This window comes from Triturus cristatus, chromosome 10 (genome assembly GCF_964204655.1).
Source record: "Triturus cristatus chromosome 10, aTriCri1.1, whole genome shotgun sequence".
NCBI lineage: Eukaryota > Metazoa > Chordata > Amphibia > Caudata > Salamandridae > Triturus > Triturus cristatus.
In genome coordinates, this window is record NC_140593.1 from 977,601,972 (window position 1) to 977,627,287 (window position 25,316).

At 44.4% G+C, this 25,316-nt stretch overlaps 1 protein-coding gene across 3 annotated transcripts in view; it reads left to right on the top strand.

Moving 5' to 3' along the window:
• MINDY4 (MINDY lysine 48 deubiquitinase 4) overlaps positions 1-25,316 on the top strand; it is a 512,572-nt gene that overhangs the window by 74,060 nt on the left and 413,196 nt on the right. For all 3 annotated transcript variants that reach the window (XM_085628881.1, XM_085628884.1, XM_085628882.1), the window contains exons 3-4: positions 2,091-2,329; positions 24,829-25,081. In XM_085628881.1, coding sequence (XP_085485007.1) covers positions 2,091-2,329; positions 24,829-25,081 — 492 coding nt within the window. The remainder of the gene's footprint in view (positions 1-2,090; positions 2,330-24,828; positions 25,082-25,316) is intronic.

Below are 25,316 nucleotides of genomic sequence, written 5' to 3' on the forward strand. Positions count from 1 at the left end.
ATATCATTTGGCCCAGAAGTCACAGGTAGCTCTACCGCATATAACACCAAATCTTCCCTGCAATACGTCAAGTCCTTAAGCCATTGTGCCTCTGTGGGGCTCCGTTTACTGTCCCATACCATCGCCACTCGTCTCTTCGCAATGAGTAATGCCACCCTAGCTAGTTTGCCTTTAGCACCTTTCAAAAAGGGGAGCAGACCCAATAAACACACCTGGGGCGAACAAATCAAAGTAACTCGACTACATTTTTAATAATGTAGTCGTCACTGTGGTCCAGTAGCTCCTCACCTTGTTGCAGGACCAGGCCAAGTGCCAAAAATCTGCGCTCAGAGCACCGCATCGCGTACACACATCAGACTTCCTGAGACTATATCTAAAAAATGTTGAACAGGTATTAATTTCCCATAGTACTCCCCATAGAGCAGTTTCCTCACCCACCTTAGCAAGATGGGTGAAAGATGTTATGAAACGAGCAGGAATAGATATATCCTTATTTGGCGCACACTCTCTTAGAGGGGCCTCAGCCTCAAAAGCCTTTATTTTGGGTGGAGGTCCACAAGACATCCTTAGAGCTGCGGACTAGTCTAATGAAAGAATCTTCAAAAGCTGTTATTTTAAACCTGCATAATGTTAGCCTCCATGTCATGCCATAAAATTTAGGTTTTTCACGGCCTGGTGGGAAGAAAATCTGGATTTTATTAATGACACAGAGGCTAAGATTATCCCTCCACTAAGTACCAACCCTGGGTAAACGACTAAGTGGTTGTTTTTTCTTGTCTTCCAAATTAGATTTTTCACAGAACTAAAGAATGACTACATTAAAGTTTGAAAAAAGAAGGTTAAAGTTCTCTTTTTCGCCGCACAAAGAAGGGAGAAGACTAAGTGTGGAGGGACTATATACACTGTTGGAATGTTTTTGAAGTTCTACATCTCTTCAATTATTGCTGCTGTGAGATGCGCAATAAAGGAGATTTGCATAACCTTAGCCTCCGTGTCTTTAATAAAATCCAGATTTTCTGCCTACCAGGCTGTGAAAAATCTACATTTTCTCCCATTTCAAAGTGTTGCATTTACAAACAGCAAGCCTGTTGCTCCCAGTGGCCTGTAGACACTGTGGCATATTTCTAACTGAAAAAGCAGTCATTTTTTAAATGAGAGAAATTTAAAGTGCAGACAAATGTTCCATGTTATGAACATTCGTGCAGAACAGGTTTTTGCAGTTTACATTTCTCTCATTTAAAAATAATGATTGTATGTTTATGTTATGCATTTAACAGTGCCACACATGGTGAAAGGCATATCCTGTGCTACAAGTACATATGACACAGGCTCTCAGTCACCCGTACAAATATATCCCAATTATACGCACACATGTTCACACATGCCCAAAGACCACAATCTTAGACAGACTTGGCAGCCCTGTCCTAGTTCCCCTATTCAAAGTATTTTGTCCAAACCATAGTGTTTGGCTCTATGGATATTAGGTTTAAAGTTAATGAAGATGGGCATGAGGGTGTCTTGTAACAATGCACGAGTTGCTTAGCCTTCAGTAGCTCACGATGATTTTCACTAATCAGAAGTAGCTCTCACTACAAAAAAGGTTGGAGACCCCTGCTCTATGCACTCCTTTCTACAACACTCTATGCAACTCCACTCTACAACTTTCCACTTCACCCCATTCCCTTCTACTCTATGGCACTAACTTTTAGCCGTGTTGAACAGCTGCCACACTGTTGTACAGCATGGCCAAAACAGATTGACAAAGCCAATAGCTCTTGCATAGGTGAGATATTGGCTTTGCCAATGCTTGTTGTAGAAGTTTCACCTTCAGAATTTAGTGCATCTGGGCATCTTTTTATCTGTTAGACTGCCCTTTGCTCACCTGATGTGCTGGGTAAATGAGTTGAGATGGTTCACAAAGCTCACAGCTCATTTATTGTTTAATTAAGACAGTTTTTTTCTTGTTGACGTAAAGTGAGATGTCAAATAATAAGGGACCCCTGATCACCCCAAAAATGAATACGGTAGACTAGCCCTAGATTGTGAGCATGAACAAGATACACAAGATTATTATTATTTTTTTTTTGTAGTTGCAGACCAGGGAGAGTCCTTTAAAAACTGCGATTGAAATCATTACAAGATACTTCCTTGAACAATTTGGAAAAACAGCTTTGTCGGGAGTGCAGAATTCAGCAACTTTTGTGCCGCAAAAGCAAGCATTTTCGCTGAATGAACCAGCTAGATCTAACCTGAACGTTTATGATGTCTCCGACAGCGAGGAAGGGGGAAGCACAGCAGTGTCCGAGACGAGCAAAACCGAGATCTACAGGTATTTTCTTTATTCCTTTTAGTTCACGTTTACTGAGGCAACTGAATCTCAGAAAAATTCTATGGATATGTTTTGTGTTTCAGAGTTCGAGCAAAATGACATAAGCTTTTAATAAGTACATTGTTTTTGTTTTCATTACTGTATAACATTATACATACCAACAAATGCAGAGACCAAAACAGAGTCAAGCGGTGAACAATCCCGGATGTGTCCTTATCCACACTAAAGAAATTTAGATGAAGTATGGACGCTCCCATATATGTTTCGAAGTTCGTAGGTATTGCCTTTAGCAAATTGTTCTTACATCCGCCTTCTCTCGGGCAATCATTCCTAGGAAATCATTTGTGCAGACAAAAATGCGGTCATCTATAGCCCTAGTAATAAAGTCAGTCCACATCTTATCTCCTGTGCCTTTGGACCCCCCGCCCCCACATTGGTCCCCAATCAGAAGTAAACATAAGCATTCTGCCTTGTTTATCTCCACTTAATGTAGTTTGAAACTCGAAACCAGAAAAGCAGAACGCAAATGGCGCCTATCTTACACATTTAACTGCAAAGCAACTTACAAAGACAAATGGGGATTTCCTCTTCCCCGAAACAATATTACTTTTATCGCAGTATATCCACCAGAAACAAGTAGAAAGACATTTTGCAGTTGTCATGGAGCTTTCTGACATTATCAACTTTCTTCTGCAAACCTTGCCGTCCCAAAAACATACCAGAAACTCTGCCCTTGACGCCTGTCCCCAGGCCCATTTCCCTCCACTAGTAACAAATTTTACGCTCTTCCCATGGCCTCGGCCGTAGATATAGCCAGCCCAATAAAATGCAAATTAGGCTCTCCATTACACCCCAGTCCTATTAAGATCTTGCACCTTAAACTACCAGATTTAAAAGAATCCATATGGAATGTCTTGAATCTTGCCATGACCTTTGGACATGTCCTGTTTGAAATGAAAGAGGGGATTGTATAGCTGGTTCTCAGAAAACCTGGTTTAGACCTTACCATGCCATCTAGCTATAGACCCTCATTCAAATAGTAGCTAAACTTTTAGTCTGGTATGTCGCCTCTGAATTATATTGTTTTTAAGTATCTATCCACATCCTGGATGATGTTCAAATAGGTTTTAGACCCAACAGAAGCACGAAATTTGCCTTCAATGTTGCAATCAACAATCTCGCTCTCCCTCTCTCTCTCTCATATATTGGACAGCATGTAACAGCTCTGCAATATTATACCTCCTTTCTCCGTTAAGTTCCCAGACACTAACACTAGGATCATGCACATCATCATTACAAGGCGCTCCTACTGAAGTTCCACAAGAGTCAATACTTTCCTATTACCTGTTTAACATATGCATGATCAGGGCTTTAGGCATCTTCTTCTTTACTTATGCTGATGGATCTCAATTTTCCAATTAACAGATGCTCATGCAAATGATCTCTTTCAAAAGTACCTTTACAAAGTAAAAAATTGGATGGACAACAGCTGACTTAAGAAGATCAACTTGGACAAAACAAAGGTAACGATTGTAGGGAAGCAATCCCTCTATCTGTTCCTTTAAATTCTTGTCCAGTTTGTGCAGTTCCTGCCCAGTTTGTGCAGTTCCTTCCCACCTCCAAGAAACATTGTGAAAAGCCTAGGAGTTAAAATATAGTCACAACTTGGAATGGAATCTCATTTCTCAACAGTTATTTCCTCCTGTTACTTTCAGATGAGGATAATTAAACATTTCCTCTCCTTCCTTACTCTGGAAGGCAGAAGAACAACTATTTCTGCTCTGATCTGTTTGAGCTTGGATTACTGCATTGCTGTTTATCTAGGCATTAATAAAATCCCTTCTACGTCATCAATCCATTTAAAAACAAGTTGCGTGACTTACTGTTACAGCTCCTCACTTTGCGAGAACCAAACCCTTTCTAACACAGCTGTACTGGTGTCGTGTGAATTCCACAGTGTGATTCAAAGTGTTATGCCTTGCACACGTGTGCCTCTATAGAGCTGGGCTTCCATTCCTTATCTTTAAAATATTCAATTTCTTCCCTGTACGGCATCTCAGCTCAGCTCCTCTCGTCTTAATCTATTCAAAATACCCTCTTTTAGGAATCCCTCCTATAGGGAACATGCTATTTCAGTACTCGTCCGTAAACTTTGAAACATTTTGTCACTAAACATTAAAAATATCAACTCGAAGATAATATTCAGACAAACATTTGCAATGCAATAGGTCTTGCATTTACGAGAGTTTGAGCTATTGGTATTTACAAAGCCAATAGCTTAAACTCTCGCAAATGCGAGACTTATTGCATTGCAAATATTTTTTGTGTCTAAGCGCCCCATGCTACACTTTCAAGGTCATGGAGGCCACGCCCCTTTCTTTAGACCAGCTGTGTCTAAAGAAAGGGGCCTGGGTGACATCAAAGTGAAACCACGGTTTGGGGGCTTTGACAAAAAAAACACGATCTATTTGTCAAGTTGACAAACAAATGCATTTTTATGTAAAGGCACCACATGCCGCGCTTTCACAATAATAGCGGCCGCGCACCTTTCTTTAGAACCGGCTTGTCTAAAGAAAGGGGTGCAGCCTCCATGAATGTGGAAGCGCCACATGGGCACTAGTAAACAAAATAAATCAGCGTGGCCGCTATACTTAAAGCAGACCTCGCTGCTAAAATAAATAAAGAAAGAAACGCGGCCGCTATAGTTAAAGGAGACCACCATTATTATTAAATTAAATTGATATGGCGCAACAGCTACCCGGAGGTTATCCGGCGCCTACGGACCCATGCAGGGGAAAACAATGGAAAGTCAGAGCTCAGAGGTTGAATAACCACGTTTTGTGGTTTTTACGGAATTTGGCCTAATTATGTTCATAACTAAGTGGGAGTGGAAGAGAATTGCATAAAGAAGGGGCCAAGTAAGCAAAGGACCGTCCACCCATTTGAGTGAGTTTGATCCTAGGGACAATAAACTTTGCCAGTTTGGATGATCTAAGAAGGCGAGTAGGAATGTACGGGTGAACTAAGGTATTAAGGTAGCGAGGAGCTGTACCGGGGTTAATCCTGTGCATGTAGCAGAGGGCTTTGAATTTAGACCAGTTTTCTATCTTAAGCCAATGTAAGTCCCAGAGAGTCCCTGTGATAGAGACCATTCGAGGAAGCTGACATAGAAGCCTGGCCGCCGAGTTTTGGACCACTTGCAGCCTCCGAATCACTTCCTTGTTGGCACCTAAATACAAAACATTGCCGTCGTCCAGTCTGGACACGATCAGGGCCTGAACCACAATTCTTTGTGTCAGTGGTGGTTGCATCCATAGGATTTTTCTAATCCATTTCAAAATTACAAAGCAAGTTGAGGCAACCTTGACCGCTTGCTGTCGCATAGACAGTTGATCATCTATAATAGTAATAGTAATCATTAGTAATTAAAATAAAAGCGGGTGGCATGCTGCAACGTAGTGGGTGGAATAGGGGCAAATTATTAAACAAAATAGTGCTCACAGCCAAGATAAAGCAGACCTGTAATACGACAAGTACAAGGTCCAGTCGTTATGGGAGGTTACAAATGCAGACAAGGCAGTAATAAGGGGGGACTAACAAGCCTAATCAGGAATGAAAAGCAATGATTTAGCAAGGACGGTAACAGGAGCCATTTGAAAAAATGGGTGGAGCTTCAAGTCCCTACCTCAATACAGCATGCCTCGCAGAGCAGCGCATGTGCTGCCCAGGCTCAACCTAAAAAAAAGAAGCACTCCTCCATCCTAAATTCATTATTCCTTCAGCACCAAGAGATCTTCAGGTGAAGGAGCACTTGTATAAATGCCACTTACTATAACCTACTCCTTCATAAACATTTCCTATCATGAACCATCTTCCCAGATTTCAGAATTGACACAGAGGACTCAGTGGCGTAACGATAATTAAGGGGGCCCCCCTGCAAGGTACGTGGAGGGGCCCCCTCCGGACTTTATCAGGAGATCCCCGGCCGAAGTGCAGTGCTGAGGGGGTCCCCTGGAGCTTGGGGGCCCGCCCGCACTGCGGGGGATGCGGGGGCCTGTGTTACGCCCCTCAGAGGACTGAGAACATCACATTGGTTAGGAAGGAAAATCCCCTAATTTGTACACCATGATGTTGACATATGGCCATCTCAGATGAGGGGGCATTTGTTATTTTTCTTTCTCAGAAAGCAACATGCACCACCACATGCCTCATTCTGCCTTGTTGCTTGTTTCCCCAAAGCAGTATTGGTGCTTTTGGCAAAGTATCTACCATAGACGCAATCTTGAGTACTTACTAAAATACTTTCAACTAATGTGGCAGCCATTACTGTGTGACCTCACATAGGAAAATAAATACTGTTGTGATGTTACTTTCACACCACTGCATCAGCTCCCTGCAAAACTGTTAGCCCAAAAAATAATTTGTACACACAGTGACCACACACACCACCTGCCACGCGAGATCATGTATGGTAAACTGTGTTCAGAGTACTAAATTACATTTTGGGCCTTCCTTTGCAATTGGTTCCTTAATCACATGATGGCATGTGATCAATCGAAGGATCTGTAGATCAATAGAGGGATCTGTACACATCTTGGTTCCCCATATCTATTATGGCTGCTGTCAGGACGTTCAATAGGGAGTGTAGATGATGGGTTAATACTGTGTTTTCAACTGTCCATCCTTTTACTTGAAGGGTGGTTTCCAGATAACGTTGCATATTTCACTCAAGTGATTACAGAGACCAATTCAGGGCCCTCATAACAGAATTATAGGACCCCCGGCAAAGCAGTGCACTGGGCCCTGCCTACACAACCACTCACAGGAATAAAACTGTTTAACGAAAAATGAGTGCTGAGTACTGGTTTGCATGGGACCCCTATGCCCATGGGGTCGCCAGGCAACTGCCCAGCATGCCGATGCATGAAGACGGCACTGGACTGATTGCCAATCCTGCACCTGGCAAAATCAACATCAAATCGCTCTCCACTGCCGAGTTTTAGAATGCTGTGGACTTCCTTCTAGATCCATTTTCTTATGCAGTCATCCATTACAGGTTATTGTAGTATATTCTTGTGGTGTGATAATGGGCCATTTATACATTGAAACATGCAGGCACGTTTTTATGGAGAAGAGCACATGAAAGAAAAGCTTGGCCTTTATATTCTATGATGGTGTCATGCGCTGAGTTGGGGTGTCTCATCACTTCCATCTAGAGTCTCTGTCTTTTTGTAAAGAGGAGGGCCCAAAGACAAATCCCCTGAGAGAAGTGTAAGGAGACCAAGAACACAGCAGCTAGTTCTTGGTAGAGATGAACCTCCCTTCTAGAGTGTTATGTGCACCGAGACTAAACATAAAGAAAGCTATTGAACATGTGGCATAGTGTGTAATAAATATACCCAGTTCTTGCTACTCATTATTGTCTACTTGTATTTTATTTCCCGGCTGTTTTTCTTTAGCTCTGAAAGTATCTAAAAAGATGAGGCTGTTACATAATCTGTGAACGCTTACCATTGAAAAGGCTTTTTTGACTTGCCTAAACTTTTGACCCTATGAACAGATTTCAACAAACTTTTAATAGTCTAAATAAAGCGAGGGAAAATAAAAAACAGTTGGTAGTAAATAGTTCATCATATGAGCCAAAACCTAATGATAGGGGAGCTTTGATAAAAGGTTCAATTCTTCCAATGTGAGCGCAAATGTACTTTATTTGGAAGGAGATCGACAATGTTTTGTGAGGAATCTAAAATTGAAATATTTTTTTCTCACACATTTTATCATAGCAAAAGTAACACAGTGTAATTGGATATTAAAATATTACATGCAGCTAGAGTAATACATTGCAGACGCCTGCACCTGACAGGGACTGCAAGTCCCGGAATCCCTGTGCCCTGCCCAGCTGGGTTGAGGCCGGGAGGTGGAACCAACTTCTTGAGCCCTATATAGCGCCAGCTACAGTCCCGCAGCGCTGGAGTATCTTACATTCACCAGCGCCTGACAGGGATGTAAGTCCCAGGATCCCTCTGTGCTGCCCCATGTTGGATGAGGCCGTGAGGCGAACCAACTTCTTGAACCCTATATAGCGCCAGCTACAGTCCCGCAGCGTGGGAGCAGCTTACAGACACCAACTCCTGACAGGGATGTAAGTCCCAGCATCCTTCTATGCTGCGCTATGTTGAACGAGGCCGTGAGGCAAACCAACTTCTTGAGCCCGCTATAGCGCCAGCTACAGTCCCGCAGCGCAGGAGTAATTTACAGACACCAGTGCCTGACAGAGATGTAAGTCCCAGGATCCCTATGCAGTGCCCCAGTTGGCATGAGGCGGAACCAACTTCTCGAGCCCTATATAGCGCCAGCTACAGTCCCGCAGCGCTGGAGTATCTTACATTCACCAGCGCCTGACAGGGATGTAAGTCCCAGGATCCCTCTGTGCTGCCCCATGGTGGACGAGGCTGTGAGGCGAACCAACTTCTTGAGCGCTATATAGCGCCAGTTACAGTCCCACAGCGCGGGAGTAACTTACAGACACCAGCGCCTGACAAGGATGTAAGTCCCAGTATCCCTATGCAGTGCCCCAGGTGGTATGAGGCCGTGAGGTAGGGGGGCAAATTCTTGAGCGCTATATAGTGCCAGCTACAGTCCCGCAGTGTGGTATGCACATAGGACGCACCCAGGCAAAGTCTGAACCAAGGCAGGACATTTCTTCGCCCGTCATCATCTGGAAGAGGCTGGTCTGGGCACCCTCTTGGCCTGTTATTTGGACCACCTAATTCTCTTCTTGTGAACCTGTGAATGTGATACAGATATGGTTTGCTGACTTACTATAAGATATGCTTGAGCAGCACTGGCTCCCTTAAATGTTTTTGCCTTGCATTGTGTAAAGTTTACCTGCAAGTACATTTGTAGCCATTAAAGAAACTTAACTGAGACACTAAACTAGTAACAGTTTGAATTATTCATTGAAAATTGGGAACAGAAAAGCTGTCACTTGTCCCCAGGATAAGCAAAACAAGAAAGGATAAGGAAGTAATAGGGATAATCCTATAGCCAAACAAGGTAACATACACGTAGGAGAGCCGATGTGTTTGAGGGAAACTTAGTTGATGAGACAAACCCAGAAAGTTTTAGAAGGAGAAGAGCACTAACCCTTGCTCCAAATGTATACAACATGTTAGAGAGGGTTCCTTGACCTCTGGGTTCAAATGCCATAACTCATAATATGATAAATGGATTAGGGGGCCGACATCAAGTGCAATAATGTCATCTGACTGCGTGCCATTAGCCAAAAGTTCTATTCTGACTGAGAATGATGTCTTTATGACTATCATTCCAAAGTTACGCCTTAGAATGCATGAAAATCCTGAATCCCTAAAAAGTGAGGTTGTACACTGAATGAGATGCATTGTTATTCCCTTATATATGCTGGCGTGATCAATGTTGATCATTATCCCAATATCATTGGAGACTGGGACTTTATCAAAATTACTTTAAAAGATGCCATATTGGTAGAAGGCTTAATATCACTTGGCATTAGGTCAGACCCTCCACAGCGCTCGAGAATCCACTTCTCGAGGTAAGCCACAAGTAACACATTGAGGAAGGGAAAAAGGGGGCGAGCCCTCGGATAGGCACCTACCTCCCTCAGGCTAGCCTTGAAAGATTCCAGGCTGGTTGATTAAGGTTCAGTGTGCGAAACCCAGGGGGAAGTAAATTGCATAGCAAGAAATCGTCTCCACCTCTAAGACAAATCTCCGATCCCAGTCTAAAAAACGTTATACTAATAGACTGTTGGCACCAGCGTATATTTGTAGATAAGAGTCCACCACCTTACATTACCTAGCTCACACTGATGCCTGTCCCAACGATCTTGGTGGGGTAAAAGGAGCTACCTCTAAAGTAGATCTGGGAGATACCCCTTTGACTAATCAAAATGTGTTGCAGATGTTTCCCTTATTCACAGTGTTTTATCCCTTGACCCGTATATGGATCATTTGGGGGAGGGCGTAAAAGCCACAGATTCCCCCCATACCCTGCAGAAACAATTGTCTATTCTTAGTTGGAACATATTAGGCATAAAGACTACATTGCTTGACAGGGATCGAGAAACTTTGATCGATTGCTTTAATGTATACATGTTGCAAAAAAGTATGCTACTAGCTAGGGCAAAGACTAGGTTATAGACATGAGCACGTTTTTGCCCAAAAATCTACTCTTGGCCAACTGTCGGGTGTCCTAAGTACATGGATAAAAACGTCTGTGTCTTGTGATATGAAACGGGTTCCTACTGAGTCTCCGGACCTTGTAGTCCTAAAGTTATTCCCAAAAACCAGAAAACTATCCTCCTAGTTCATGTATACAATAGAAGTACTGCTCACTCGTTAGTGTCAGAAACATTAAAACATTTGAAAAATTGCAAGTAGAGAAAATTAAGGAATAGTAGAATGTCTTAAATACCTATCTTTTATAATCAGACAACCCTACACAAGAATTCCAAGACAATCTTGCTAGAATACTTAATGAGGCTTTGAAACAAGTGTGGATTACTTCAATAACAAAGAGATTCTTCACAAACACATCAAAGGATCCAGATGTACTAAGGGATTCTACAGTGACAAAATATGTGGTCACTTAACCATGGGCAAAATCAATTTTTATTATTAACCAAACCCATTTTGCCATTCGGAAAAGTTATTCCAAATGGCAAAATGGGGTTAGCAACCCATTCAAAATCGCAGTTTGGAAGGGGCATGAAAGGGGTGTTCTTTCCAAATTGTGAGCCAGTATGGTATGTATCATTGGATTGCAACTGCAGTTCCGATTGCAAACCATTGATCAGTTACTGACTCCCAAGTTAAAGTGATAACTAATTCGCAGATGAGAACAGATCCCCTTTGGAATTCCTCCTCTTTGTGAATTGAAGTTGCATTCTCGGGGGTGAAGGTAGTGATCGTGTTTTTTGGTATTGTAATGCAGACACAGGGATGATGGCCTGCTGTCCCTTGGATGTGATTGTAAGACCACCATCCCTGTAATTGCAGCTAGTCGCAAGGGGTCACAAATTGCATAGTCTTTTGTTCATATTAATTTGGCTGTTCATTTTGTAGCCCCCTGTGATTCGTTATTTTGTGAACTGACCTATTAGTACATAGGCGCGTTCCCAAAATCTGATTCGATTTGCAAAAAGTCAGTGCTTGGTACTCATTTTACGACTTCTTTTGTCAAATTAATCTTAGTACATCTGGTCTTGATAACGTATGGCCAAAAATAAAAAGAAATGTAACTTGCCTTACATGCAGATGTATAATTTAATCAATACAGTTGTTACATCAGTTAGAGGATGCATGGATTATATTTTGCAACAATCAACAACATGTGAAGTAAATGCCTTCATTCAATATACCTACTTCAGATTTCTTAAAAAATTAGAAAAAAAGTATTTTGATGATCTTGAGGATGTTTCTGTATGTGCTAAGGGCATAATGCCACTATATATGCACCATATATGCACATATCACATGGTCAAATAAAGTGATAGAATGGTCTCTATTAAATCATGCTTTAAGTTAAAGAAATGAAATATTTCTTCTGCAACTGATAGAATTAACTTTATATTACAACTATGTTAGATAGATGAATGTTATTCTGAGTTTCATAGCCCTCTATGGGTTCACTGACTGCAACAATGTATTTATTTTATTATGAGGAAATCTGAGGAGATGTATATTTGGAACATCCAAAAATGGCAACATGAATTTAAGAAAATGTTCAGGTTTATTGTTTGAATTAAGGAATGCAATCTGTTTGTGGTAGTATCCATATACAAAAAAGCAAGGAGCAAAAGAATATTATAATGTTTCATCAGGGCCTAATGTGCACAACGTGTCAAAATAGTTTCCCCTCTCAGCAGTATATAAGGAAATTCCAACAGAAGAGTCTCATGAAAATATAGTATATACTTTGGATTATGAGAAAGTAACCGGCAAAGTGCCGCTCCGCGATCAGTAAATCAGCAGTTCTATGCCAGCGATTGATATCATGAAACACGTGTTAGCCATTTGATATTTGTTCAATAAATCAGATGACTGTGTTAAGATTCTTTTGCCCTTCACATTTTTGTATATGGATTTTTCTCACACCTGTGGTGGAAGACAGGTGCATTTTAGAGGGAGCAGCTCTGTGGTCAAATTTGGGTGATCTGCCTCAGCTTTGTTTTACTGTAGTGTCTACCACAAAATATTGATCCTGCCTACTCTTGCATCATTCCCCACCGTTTAACCATCGTTAAATCTTGCATTCTCACATCATTCACCAGTCTTACTTTTGCTACCCATAGAAATATAACGCCATCACCGGTCTCAATCTCCCTATACATCACACTCTGAAATTCAGAAGTCTCACTGTTACTGTTCTTCTATTGAGCCCCCTTTTGACACAAGGAAATTATAGTTCTGTAGTGCGGCCTTGAGCGTGGTTGCTGTGCCGTGCCCTTGCCAAAACAGTAAAGTTGCAATATTGTTATAAAGCAGTGAGCTCAGTGGTTCATTGAACCACTTTGACACAGTGGAATTGCACAACTGTTGTGAGTGTGTTGCTGTGATCTGCACCTCCATTACACAGATGATGCAGTGATGCTGTGTGGTGTTGAAGTCTAGCCTCCCACTCCACGTGACTGGCGCTAGGCATTGTGGGAGACGCGGGGGCGATTACGTACAGGGGCACTACGAGATTGTACGCCCGCGCTCTCCCTCTGATCATTGAAATAAATTACTTGAAGCCTCACACGGAGTCCGAGCCTTATTCCAGATTTTCAAAAACGTATGCACAAATTAGTCAAAGACATCAAGGGAGTCTTATATTTCCAGGACGACATACTCGTCATGGGGAAAACTAAACAGGACCATGACAGGAAACTGTCTGCTGTGCTACGGACACTGTCAACCAACGGCCTCACGGCAGAATGGGAGAAATGCAGGTTCGGCCTACGCTCCGTCACATACTTGGGGCACGAAATAAGGGACAGCAGAATTTCGCCAAAGAAAGCCAACGTAGAAGCCATCATGTCTGCTCCCACACCTCGAACCAAGAAGGAAGTCCGTTCATTCCTGGGGTTGGCTGAGTTTTACAGCAAATTTTTACAGAATTTCACCACCAAAACGCACCACCTCCGTCAAATCTTGAAAGAGAAAAATGTTTTCAGCTGGTCGCCTGGCTCCAATGAAGAGTTCGAGAAAATCAAGATAAACATTTGTGACGCCGTTCCCCTCCATGGGTTCGACGACTCTGCCACATCCACATTGACTACAGATACCAGTGACAAAGGCCTGGGGGCGGTCCTCTCGCAGATGTCCACGGGTGGAGTGGAAACCATCAGTTGTGCTTCCCGTTCCCTCACTCAAAACGTTCATCACACAGGGTTGGCCTGAGAAGAGGCACATGAGCAACAAACTCACGAATTTCTGGGAAGTGCAAGACGAACTCTCCATTAGCGATGATGCCATATTTTTACTACGAGGGGACAAAGTCATTCCGCCTCAACAATTAATAGACCGCCTACTCACCATCCTGCATGAAGGCCACTTGGGAATCGTGAAGTCGAAGAGACGAGTCAAGCAGTCGTACTGGTGGCCCGGCATCGACAACCACGTGGAGAAGCATGTGTGAGCAGTGCGGCAATGCGGACAAATCCCTAACCTTACTACGATCACCCCTGGGGAAGTTCACAACGCCCAACAGCCCATGGGAGGAGTTGTTCGTCGACATTTTGGGCCCCATTCTGGACTCCTGCGGTACAACCAAATACGCAATTGTCCTGATTGATCGATACTCCAAGTGGCCGGAGGTAGAAATATGTGAGAAAGTGGACACGGACACAGTCTTTGCCTTTCTTACCACAACGTTCTTGTGAGAAGGGATCCTGAAAGTCATCGCATGTGTCAATGGTCTCCAATTTACGTTGGAGAAGTGGAATGCATTCACCAAAAGAAATGGAGTCACGACCAAACACACCCCCATGTACCACCCTGCTGGTAACCGCCTAGCGAAACGGTTCAACCGAGTGCTCATGGGATTCGTTCAAGTTGCCATCAGTGCGGGTAAGAGTTGGGAGACAGAAATAAGACATACAGTCTGGGCATACCGCATCACACCCACCCTGACTGGCTACAGCCCATTCAAGATCCTACGTGGCCGGGAGCCATTCACACTGGATAACACGGTTTGGATGAACCTCACCCTGCAGAGCAAATGGTCCCCAGCAGTGGTCAGAAGCAACTTGGAGCAGGCTCAGAAAATCTACACGGACAACTACAACAAGAACGGAGTGCGAGAAGTCACCTTAGTAAAGGGGGAATGGGTCAGGGTGAAGCTTGGCCAATTACGTAAGAAGTGAGACAGCAAGTTCAGCGAGCCCTTACAAGTCAAATAACTTTACTTGCGCTCTGCCCTGTTAAGTGATGGCAAGATATGGTTGCACAGTAGAATGGCCAAATGCAGTAAAGGGATCAGATGGTACAAGGATGCTTCAACTACAAGCACAGGGCATGCTGGGTGGGAGTTTGAAAATGAGGAAGACGAAGTGGCTACCAGCACACCGAGAAATGGCACAATGAGAGACACCGAAGGTGACGTTGGCACCACAGAGGAACTGAATATTTCTGGGGGTACACGACACAGCATACCACAAGACTGCCACGACATAGGCGACCCAGGCACCATGCAGAGAACTCCCACGTCACACAACAGGGGCCAGGAGGAGAGTACTGGGGAAGCCAGTTCACATCCAGAGAGGCACAAGAGACACAGGTACCCCTTACAGACACCCGCACAGGTAGAGCGGTCGTGTTACCCAAGAGGTACAGAGAATTTGACATGTAACTGCATATCTATCGCGTAACGTTCCCTCCACTGTATTTCCCTTCTGTTTTCTCCCCTCTTACCTCCCCCCCTCCCCTATGGAAGTAAAGCATCTTGTGTTATGTTTCCAGGCTCTATATGTTTAGGCGCTTCATTATGATTTTTGGTATATTGAGAACCACTTGTTCGTTTGGGTGTGGTTGAAGTGGGAAGATATGTGGTGTTGCGGTCTAGCCTCCCACACCGTGTGACTGGTGCTAGACATTGTGGAAGACGCGGGGGCGATTACGTACAGGGGCACTACGAGATTGTACGCCCCACGCTCTCCCTCCGATCATTGAAATAAATTACTTGAAGCCTCACACGGAGTCCGAGCCTTATTCCGGGTGCGGGACCCGACTCTACATGCTGTGAAACCTGTTGCTCTGAACTGCATTAAGCTAACTCAATGAAGTTGCATTGTAGTGCTGCTCTGAATTTACTTGTTCTTTTCTGCACTTCCCTGACCCATGTAACAGCAGTGCCGTTGTGTGTGTGCATGTTGTGCAATTCACCCATCTTACACCGTGACGTGCTGTTCTTGAACTCTTCATCACTTCTTGCTAGTTTGTTTTGGCCCAATTTCATCTCACTCACTGAGTTCCTATTTTAGGAAAGGCCGCAACTACAAAGATAGCTATGTTTATTAGCCACCAGTAATTGTTTGTTCAAACTGTGTGTTTAGGGTTAGTAGGCAGCACTCTAGGTGCGTCTTGCCTGGCACATGGGTTTGCCTAGAGCTCCTTTCTACCTATTTTGTTCCCAGACTTGTACCAAAGATGCAAAGCATTAACACAATTAGGGGTAGAGAAACTTTTACCAATCTTAAAGTCCAGTCCCAGTTGGAGGCTTGACTTATTTTGTTAAAGAAATAAGTAATTTTGGTTTGAACCAAGCACTGTTTATAGTGTTTTAGCTGATTCCTGTGGTAGTTCACCATTCCTAGAAATAATCTGCCTTTTCAAACTTAATAGTGGGAGCAAACCATCGGTCAGTACCTTTTCATAATTTCCATATAATTCCTCTTCCTAAATTCAGGGAGGTTTGTCTGCTTTTCGTACAATTAAGGTCACTCTTTTTGCCGCCCTTGACACCTAATCCAAGAATAGGGCCAAAATGGTCCCTCATGCTCATTGGGCTTCTGGGGACACTCCGTTCTATTGTAGTGCTAGGGCTTCCAGACATCAAGCATGGAGACGCACCTTGCCAATAAAATGGGAATGTGTTGGTGTGCAAGGGGTTTAAATACTCTGCTTCAAGATTCCAGATTGGAATAGGTGTTTTATGATGTGATGAGATGAAAGCAGGAAGGGAGTTCTAACTGTAGATGGAAAACTGAAATGGAGGAGAAGCTGGCTCTGGAGTAAAAGTCAAAGAGTCTGGTTCATGAGAGGAGCATGAAGGAGCTGGACCTTAAAGCCAAACATGCAGCAGCGTCCAGCAACAGTGGCAGTGATATCCCAGGGTCCATTGGGGACAGGAATGTCACATCCCCACTGACCTGGTGCCTAACCTTGTTGTGGGTGAACGTCATAAATAAGTGGTTTGAGGCCTTTGAATTTGCCCTAGTGATGCACAGGGTCCCTGTGGAGGACTGGGGTGCCAGTCTCAGGAGGCACCTTCCAAATGAAGGGAGGGTTGCACTGTTAGCCCTGAGGAAAGGGGACATACAATGTCCACTCATAAAGGACACTCTTACCAGGAAATATGGTCTCGCACCTGAGAAGTACTGTCAGTAACTTAGGGACACACAGAAGTTGTCCCATCAGTCCTGAGTGGATTATGTGGATTTCTTTTGTAAGGCACTTGATGGCTGGGTGAAGGGCAGTATTGTGTGAGCAAATACTAAGGGCTGTAACAATTTATTTACCAGGGAGCACATGTTCAGCAATTGTTTTCCAGAGCTGCGTAAAAATCCAGTGGATAGTAAGCTTGTTGACCCCAGGGAGCTTGTTAAGGAACTGGACTGCTGGCTCGTTACCAGGGTCCACAAAAAGGTATCTAGGGGAGGAATCACTCAAAGTGTTAACAGGATCCCCAACAGAAAATAGAGGGGGAAGAAAAACATAAAAATAAGGAGTTATCTATAGGCCCCCAAAATAGTTCCCATGGGAAATCTAACGAGTCCCAATCTGATCAGAAGAAAAAGAGTTTCTTTGAATACAAGACAGGGGGGGGTTGAACCCCCAGTGTACTGAGTGCTACAAGTATGGGCACATGAAGGGAGTCACTTAATTCCTCATGAGGGCACAGCCCCCTACTAGTGGGCAGACACAGGGATTGGCCAGTGTAACGCTTGGGGAGGAGGTGGTCTCAGCACGGGGGAGATAGCAGAGGTTACCTTAGTGTCCCTGTGCAACAAGGAGATTGTGCCCAAACCCCACATGCCCTCAAATACTTCCAAGTACCAGCGGTGGCTTCAAGGCAGAGGGTGGAGGTTCTTAGGGACGTAGGAGCCTGTATCGCTACTGTAAGGTGTCATCTCTTGTCATCAGAGCAGGTGATACTACAACCTGCTGGAATGAGTTGGGTAGCAGTCAACCGTGAGAGTCACTATCCAGTGGCTCTGGTTCACTTTTAGTGATGTGGGGGGTCTTAGGTTCTCTAAATGCAGCTGTGTGCCCTGCCATGTCTGTAAATTGTCTGTTAAGCAATGATCTGGGGCACACTGTGGGTGTACATGACCACACAGTCCATGGCTACCCAAAAGTGGAGTCAAGGAGGCCTGGAGCCTCGAAAAATACTCCAGGCTGCTTCCAAAATGAAGAAGGGCAAGAGTGTGGAAGGCAGCCCTTGAAACTCCTATGGTCGAGGAGGAAGCAGAACCCAAGGGCACCACTCTGGAACCTACCGGGGAGGACATTGCCTCACAGGGAGACCTGCCTGAGCTTGTTGGATGACAAGTTTAGGGTGGACCCTCTAGGGAGGAATTCTGTAAAACACTGAAGGAGTGCTAAACTCTTGAAGGGTTGCGGCGGCAAGCTGAAGCACAGGCAGCTGGTGACATCTCTCTAGATCATCTGAACTATTGGGAGAATCTCCTATATAGCGAGCCTAAGGTTCCTGGGCCTGGGACAACTCATGTGTTGATGGTTCCCCAGTGCTGTGGACTCTTCCTGCTGGATCTGGCTCATGAAATATCCCTGGTAGGACATTTGGGGAAGACAACCCCTTTGCTAGGCCTATCACCCAGTTTTAACGGCCCTGCATGAAGACCGCCTCAGGTACCTTCTGTAGGTCATGTCCCACCTGTAAGGCCAGTGGGCAGACCGGGACAAAGCTAAAAGCTCCCCAGCCTGTCATTAGCACCCCCTTCAAAAAGGTGGGTATCAACATTGTTGGGCCCCTGGACTCCAAGACTGCCTTAGGCAGTAGATGTATCCTTGTCCTGCTGGACCATGCCACCAGATACCCAGAGACCACACCTCTGAAGTGTGTGATTGCACCCACAGTGTCTAGGGCCCTGATGGGAATATTTATCTAAGTGGGGTCCCCCAGAGAAGTAGTGTCTGACAGGGGTACTAACTTCATGTCTGCGTACATGAAGTCCATGTGCAATGAGTGTAACTTAAAAGTTCTCCCCACCCTATCACCCTCAGACAAATGGGCTTGTTGAGTGGTTCTGCATTCTGTCCATCAACTGTTTTTGCATTTGTCACCCCGAATGGGACGGATATGCCCAGACGTGGGTCCCGTGCTCTCCATGCCACTGGAATCAAGCTATCATAGCTGAAGAGGGGTGAAACCCCGAAACCGGTCCTAGGATGCTTGTATCCAGTCCAGGGAGGACCTGGTTTGGCAGTTCGGGCTGGACTGTTCCACGAGGCACAGGGTCAAGACTGATTTGCATATGGCTGGGTTCAAACTGGAATGGCATGGTGAGCAAAGAAAAGAATGGATTTAGGCCCAGATCTCTGTACTGGGGTAAATGTATGACATTGTTCTGCTCTCTGTCCATCAACTGTTTTTGCATTTGTCACCCCGAGTGGGACGGGTATGCCCAGACGTGGGTCTCGTGCACTCCATGCCACTGGAATCAAGCTGTCCTGGCTGAAGAGGGGTGAAACCCCGAAACCGGTCCTAGGATGCTTGTTTTCAGTCCAGGGAGGACCTGGCTTGGCAGTTCGGGCAGGACTGTTCCCATGAGGCACCGGATCAAGACTGATTTGCATAGGATTTCCGACAAACTTAGTTGGAGACCCCACATCGATAAAATGCTCCTAAACCACAAGAGAGTTGCGGGGGCTATTGGGAAGGAACATCGCTCATCCCAGAGCAGGCCCGTCGCTCCCGCACTGGTGGTTTATGCTGCAAAAGCTGTAAGCTCTGCACTTTATGGGGCCGAACTCTGGGGCTTCGATAATGTTAATGAAATCTCAATGTCGGAAAACAAATTCCTCAGGGTTCTGGTCTCGCTCCCTATGGGCACCCCGCTAAAGCCTCTTATGAGAGATATGGGCAGGCGCTCATTCAGGGACCTTGCCAGACTACGCCCCTTGCTTTTTTGGACCCGCCTATGGCGTACCCCCGAGCTCTCCAAATATGTTGAGGGTCTTAGAGAAGTGATCAGCTTGTCGGGTTCCCATAGGATCACTTGGCTGTCTAACATCAAAAAGTCCCTCTTTGCAATGGGCTTAAGAGAAGTCTGGGAGTCTGGAATGCACTTAAGCAAGGCCGATCTAAAGAAGGCTTATTGGATTTGGATTGACAACCAAGAGAACACTGCTGTGAATATTGGTAGATTAACTGAGGCCTTTTATTTACCCAAACCAGTGACAAGGTTGGAGTTCTACCTTGACCTTATCCAGAAGCCTAGAGACAGGAGACTGTATATTGAGTTCAGATTTGGTACGCTGCCCATTCGGGAGCGTACAAGTAAATGGAAACCCCCCTATCAGACGATTGCAAGTTGTCCATGTTGCAAAGCGAAGGCTGAAACTGTAGCACACTTCTTATTCGAGTGCCCAGTTTACAAAAATCCTAGGGCAAGATGGTTGAGTCCCGTCTGCAGACAATTGGGCACTGCGAACCATCGTGTAGTGCTTAGAATTTTACAATCGGATACTAGTGCTTTGCTTGTATGTGGGGTGGCCAAATTTCTTGCCTGGTCCTGGTTGATTAGATCAAAGCTCCTGGGTCCTTTGTCGTAACATGCTTCTTTTTGCCTCCCTACAATATGATATATTGCCTCTCCTTTTCTTTTTTTTTTCTTCATGTCAAAATGCTCAGGGGATACATTTCTCTTTTTGTATCAAATGTAATTTAATACTTTTTTAACCTTGTGAGTGTTTTTTTTACCTATTTATTAAACGTTTTTAGATGTCCTGTGTTAGGTTGAGGGGGGAGTGGAAAAAGGATGTAGTAATGTATCTTTATCCAGTATTCCGTCCATTGACATTTGTATCACTGTCTCGCCTTCATTGAATTTCGCTCTGATTTTTATCGCATTTTTATGTTTGTTTGTATGCTTTTATGTTATAATTTTATCGAAATAAAGCTTTTGATGATGATGATAATTTGCATATGGCTTAGTTCAAACTGGAATGGCATGATGAGCAAAACAACGATGGATTTAGGCCCAGATCTATGTACTGGGGTGAATGTATGAAATTGTTCTGCATTCTGTCCATCAACTGTTGTTTTTGCATTTGTTGAGTGATTCAATAAGACCCTTAAAGCATGGTTATGGGCCTGATTGAGCCCCTGAGGTGGAAGTGAGACTTCCTCTTACCATGACTGCTATTTGCCCACATGGATGCGCCACAGCAGGGAGTTGGGTTCAGCCCTTTCAAGCTCCTCTATAGCCACCCTGTTAGGAGACCTCTCGGTTTGGTGAAGGAGAGATGGGAGCAAGCTTCCAAGAAGCCCCCTTAGATTGTAGTCAGTTGCATGCTGGCACTCCAAAACCAGATGCAGCACTTCTGGAAGAAGGCCACTGCTAACCTAGAAGCCAGCCAGGATGTGATGAAGTTCTGGTGTGACCGGGCGGCCATTCTGAGTGAGTTGCAGCCTGGCCAAAAAAAGTGTGGGTTATGGAGCCCATGGACCAAGGGTATTAACCTATGTGCTGGGCACTACAAGGTGAAGGAGAGAAAGAAGGAGGTCATCTTCTTGGTGGACCTCAGGACTCGCAGGAACCACTTAAGGGGGTTCCATGTAAACTGCCTCAAGCCACACTACGAGAGGTCTGAAATCACCATGCTCCTGGTGACAGATGATGGGATGGAAGAGGAAAGTGAACTTCCCTCGACCTGCTATCTTCCAATGAGCAGGATGGCTCAGTGGAGGGTGTCACCCACTCCCCTACCCTGACCCCAGAATAGCATGTGGACTGTCACCAGTTGCTGGGGCAATTTGCCTCTCTGTGGTCCCTCACCCCTGGGCTTACTCATCTGTGTACCCATGAAATAGATACTGGAGACAGCATGCTTGTAAAGAACAACATTTACAGACTGTCAGACAAGGTGAGGGCCAGCATCAAGGCAGAGGTATCCAAGATGCTTGATTTGGGGGTGATTTAACTCTCCAATCCTCCCTGGTCCACCCCAGTTATGCTGGTTCCCAAAGTCACCTACTTGGTGCCACTCAAGAACTCCGGTTCTGTGCGGATTATAGGGGCCTCAATTTAGTTACCAAAACTGATGTTCACCCTATCCCGAGCTGATGAGCTAATCCGTAGACTGGGAGCTGGCAAGTTCCTGAGTACCTTTGACTTGACATCAGGATACTGGCAGATCTGACTGAGGGGGTTGAAAGAGAAGTCTATATTTGTGACAGCAAGGGGCCACTTCCAATTCAGGGTGATACCCATTAGGTTGAGGAATGCCCCTACCACCTTCCAGAGATTGATCAACTGGCTCCTGGCTGGGATGGAGGCATTCTCTGTCACCTACCTGGACAACATGGTGTCTTCAGCTCCAGCTGGGAGGAACACCTGTTTCTCCTTCAGGAAGTGCTTTAGGCCCTGCAACAGGCCGGCTTGACTATCAAGCCAGGATGTGTCAAATAGGGCAGGGATCTGTGGTGTATCTGGGACACCTGGTGAATGGAGTAAGGTACAGCCCCTCCAAGCTGGGATATACACTATCCTGGCATGGGAACCCCCCATAAAATCCAACTGAAGTGAGGGCCTTTCGGGGTCTTAATGGATATTATAGGAGCTTTGTCACAGGATATGTCACCATTGTTGCCCTCTTGACTGAGCTGAGTTCCAAGAAGCAGTCCAAGAAGGAGACCTTCAAGGAAGCCATGTGCTCGACACCTGTGCTCAAGGCTCCTTACTACTCTCAGCAATTCAACTTGCACGTGTATGCTTAGGGGCTTAGGAGCTTGCATAGGGGCTCTACAGTCACATTCAAAAGAGGAGGGCCTGGATCAAGCCTTCATCAGTAGAAAGTTATTTCCTAGGGAACAGCGGTGGAGTGCTATTGAACAAAAAGCATTTGCTGTGGTGTGGGCACTGAAGAAACTGAGACCATACCTGTTTGGGACTCACATCTGGGTTCAGACATACCACAGAGCCCTCAGAGGGCTCATGCAGATGAGGGGTGAGAATCCCAGATTGTTGGAATGCTTCTCTGGTCCTGACCATGCCACGTTCTTTCACTTTAGTAATGGAAACATTCTTAATGTTAATTCATATTGTGTAGCTATAGGGATATTTTACTATGGAAATGTGCTTAAGAATAGAGGTGTCTTTTACATTATAGCTGCAGATGTGTTTGTTATAATTCAGCCATTTTCCATATTGAAATATGTACCTCTACGTAAATTCTATAAGATGGGGTGGGGGCTTGTAACATCCACCTCTGTGTGGCATTTTTTTGTTTTAACAACTGTAGGATTTGGCCCTTTTTGGCTAAAGTTCCCTAAACTTTTTGCTTTCCCCCTAGACCGTTTTTCTGACATGGTTTTGCCAACTTAGATGCTTTGAACACTTTGCCACTGCTAAGCAGTGTCAAAGTACAAGTGTTCCCTGTATAAAGAGTAATTGTAATTGATTGTCGTATGACGCATTGCATTGTTTCTGCATAACGAACTACCTGATTAGCGTATTACGCATTGCATTATTCCTGCATAACAAACTTCCTGATTAGTGTATTACTCATTGCCTTATTTCTGCATAGCAACGTACCTGGTATTCGTATTACGCATTGCATTATTTTTACATTGCAAAGTGCCTGATTGTTGCGTATGCATTGCATTATTCGTACATTGCAAACGTGCCTGATTATAGTAATATGATCTGCCTAACATGGTGTTAGGATTACAGTAGACTGTTTAGAAGTGCTCATTAATATCGCCAGAACTTACAAGTGCTGGCTGGCCGGCCGAACAACCGGCCAGAAGGAATATTACAAATACGCATATGTTGGATTTATATTGTGTGGTCTTATCTTTTTACATAAAGTTTATACTCGTTTTTATAAAACTTGTGTGGAGTCTATTTATGGTGTCATCATTGGGCTGCTGTGAGCGTGGTCGCAAATACTTTACACATTTGCCTTGAAGATAAGTCTGGCTGCTCGTGCCAAGCTACGAAGGGGGTGAGCGGGTCTATCTCAAGCGGTGACCTTCTTTTCCCTGACGTGGAACCGCGGGTCTCTATTTGGCCTAAGGTACCTACCTCAGCCAACCAGGGATCCCGGGTCTAACACCGACCGCAAGCACCACCTTTTAGTTGATGTGTCTCTGTTTTGTAGAAATGCTCAATGGGGATAAATAACCTGTGCTTAACCAAAGGGTTAAGCCAAGTTTAATTTAGTGACATTTTGTTGTTCACCCCCTCAACCAACTACCCAATTTCCCACATCACCTGAAGGCGCAGATTCAGTATTTCACAAAATGATATCAGTCTTTGATAATATTAGGTACATCAACTGCTTGATGTGCCCAGAAAAGTGTTTTTGCAGTGTATCACATATTATAGCAGTAGCAATGAGATGATGGTCAGACACATTTATCTCCTTTTGGTGACTTTATCATGAAACTATGTGATCACTTCATGTGTCAGCTGCTTTTCCACAATATGGAGCAGAATGACCAAACCCCATTACACAGGGCCTTAATGACACCATTGTAGGTAGGAAGCAACAGCCACAGTCACTGACCTGTTTCTCGGCTACAATGAACCAGGCCTGCCTTTACAGGATGCCAGCTTCATCCGCCCCAGTCTAGGAAGTGCCTATGACCCTCCTAGTCCACTGGCAATTGTGTAGTCCACGCCTGTTGCATGACTTGGGGAATACAATGTCTACACCTCTCCCAAACTGGACTGTAAAATATGTTTTGGAGGCAGTGTTTACTGTAGTGGCATAAAAGTTGGACTTCCTCGAATGAGAAAACACACCCAAAAATATCAATATGCTGTACGACTAATTAATGTGAATTCGGTATTATGGACCAGCCTGCGCCTTGTGCACAAAGAACAGGTACAGAATGGCAAATGCACTGGGTGGTTTGTTCTTAACTGCATGTTCTGTATCATCCACCCCCATAATCCTGTCTAATCTGCACTGTACTGAGAAGTAAACCTTGCGTACACTAGTAAAGATAAAATCCATATGAACAAATTGAACATGTTAAATGCCTCATATTTTTTGTGATAGATCTGTTGGTGACATTTCAGTCCAGTCATTGAAACCCCATGCTACAAGTAAAGAATCTACAACTGATGCAGTAAGCAGTGGCTCATCCTCAGAAGGAGAGACAAAGGAGAAAATCAGCCTCATAAAAACCCCAGAAGATAAAGTGAAATCTACGGAACCCTTAGGAGAGATGAAGACCGCAGATATTCCCAAACCGAGATCTGGCCGAATCGTTCGGGGAATGATGGCAGGCCCCATTTCCAGTTCACTAGAGGTACCCATTTTCTGAAACTTCATTCAACTGTTTGTACAGTGTGGCATTTTTCTGCTGATCTATTTGCCTGATCGAGAACCTTTTGTTACGAAGAGATATACCCCATCCCTAAAATTCATTTAATTTGTCTTCACCCTGGAGATGTGCTCCATTGACTTTGTAAACAGTGGCTACTTTAGATCCTGTTGGGGACAGGTCAAGAAAGTATTTTCAGTTTATTTGCAAACTAGTCACA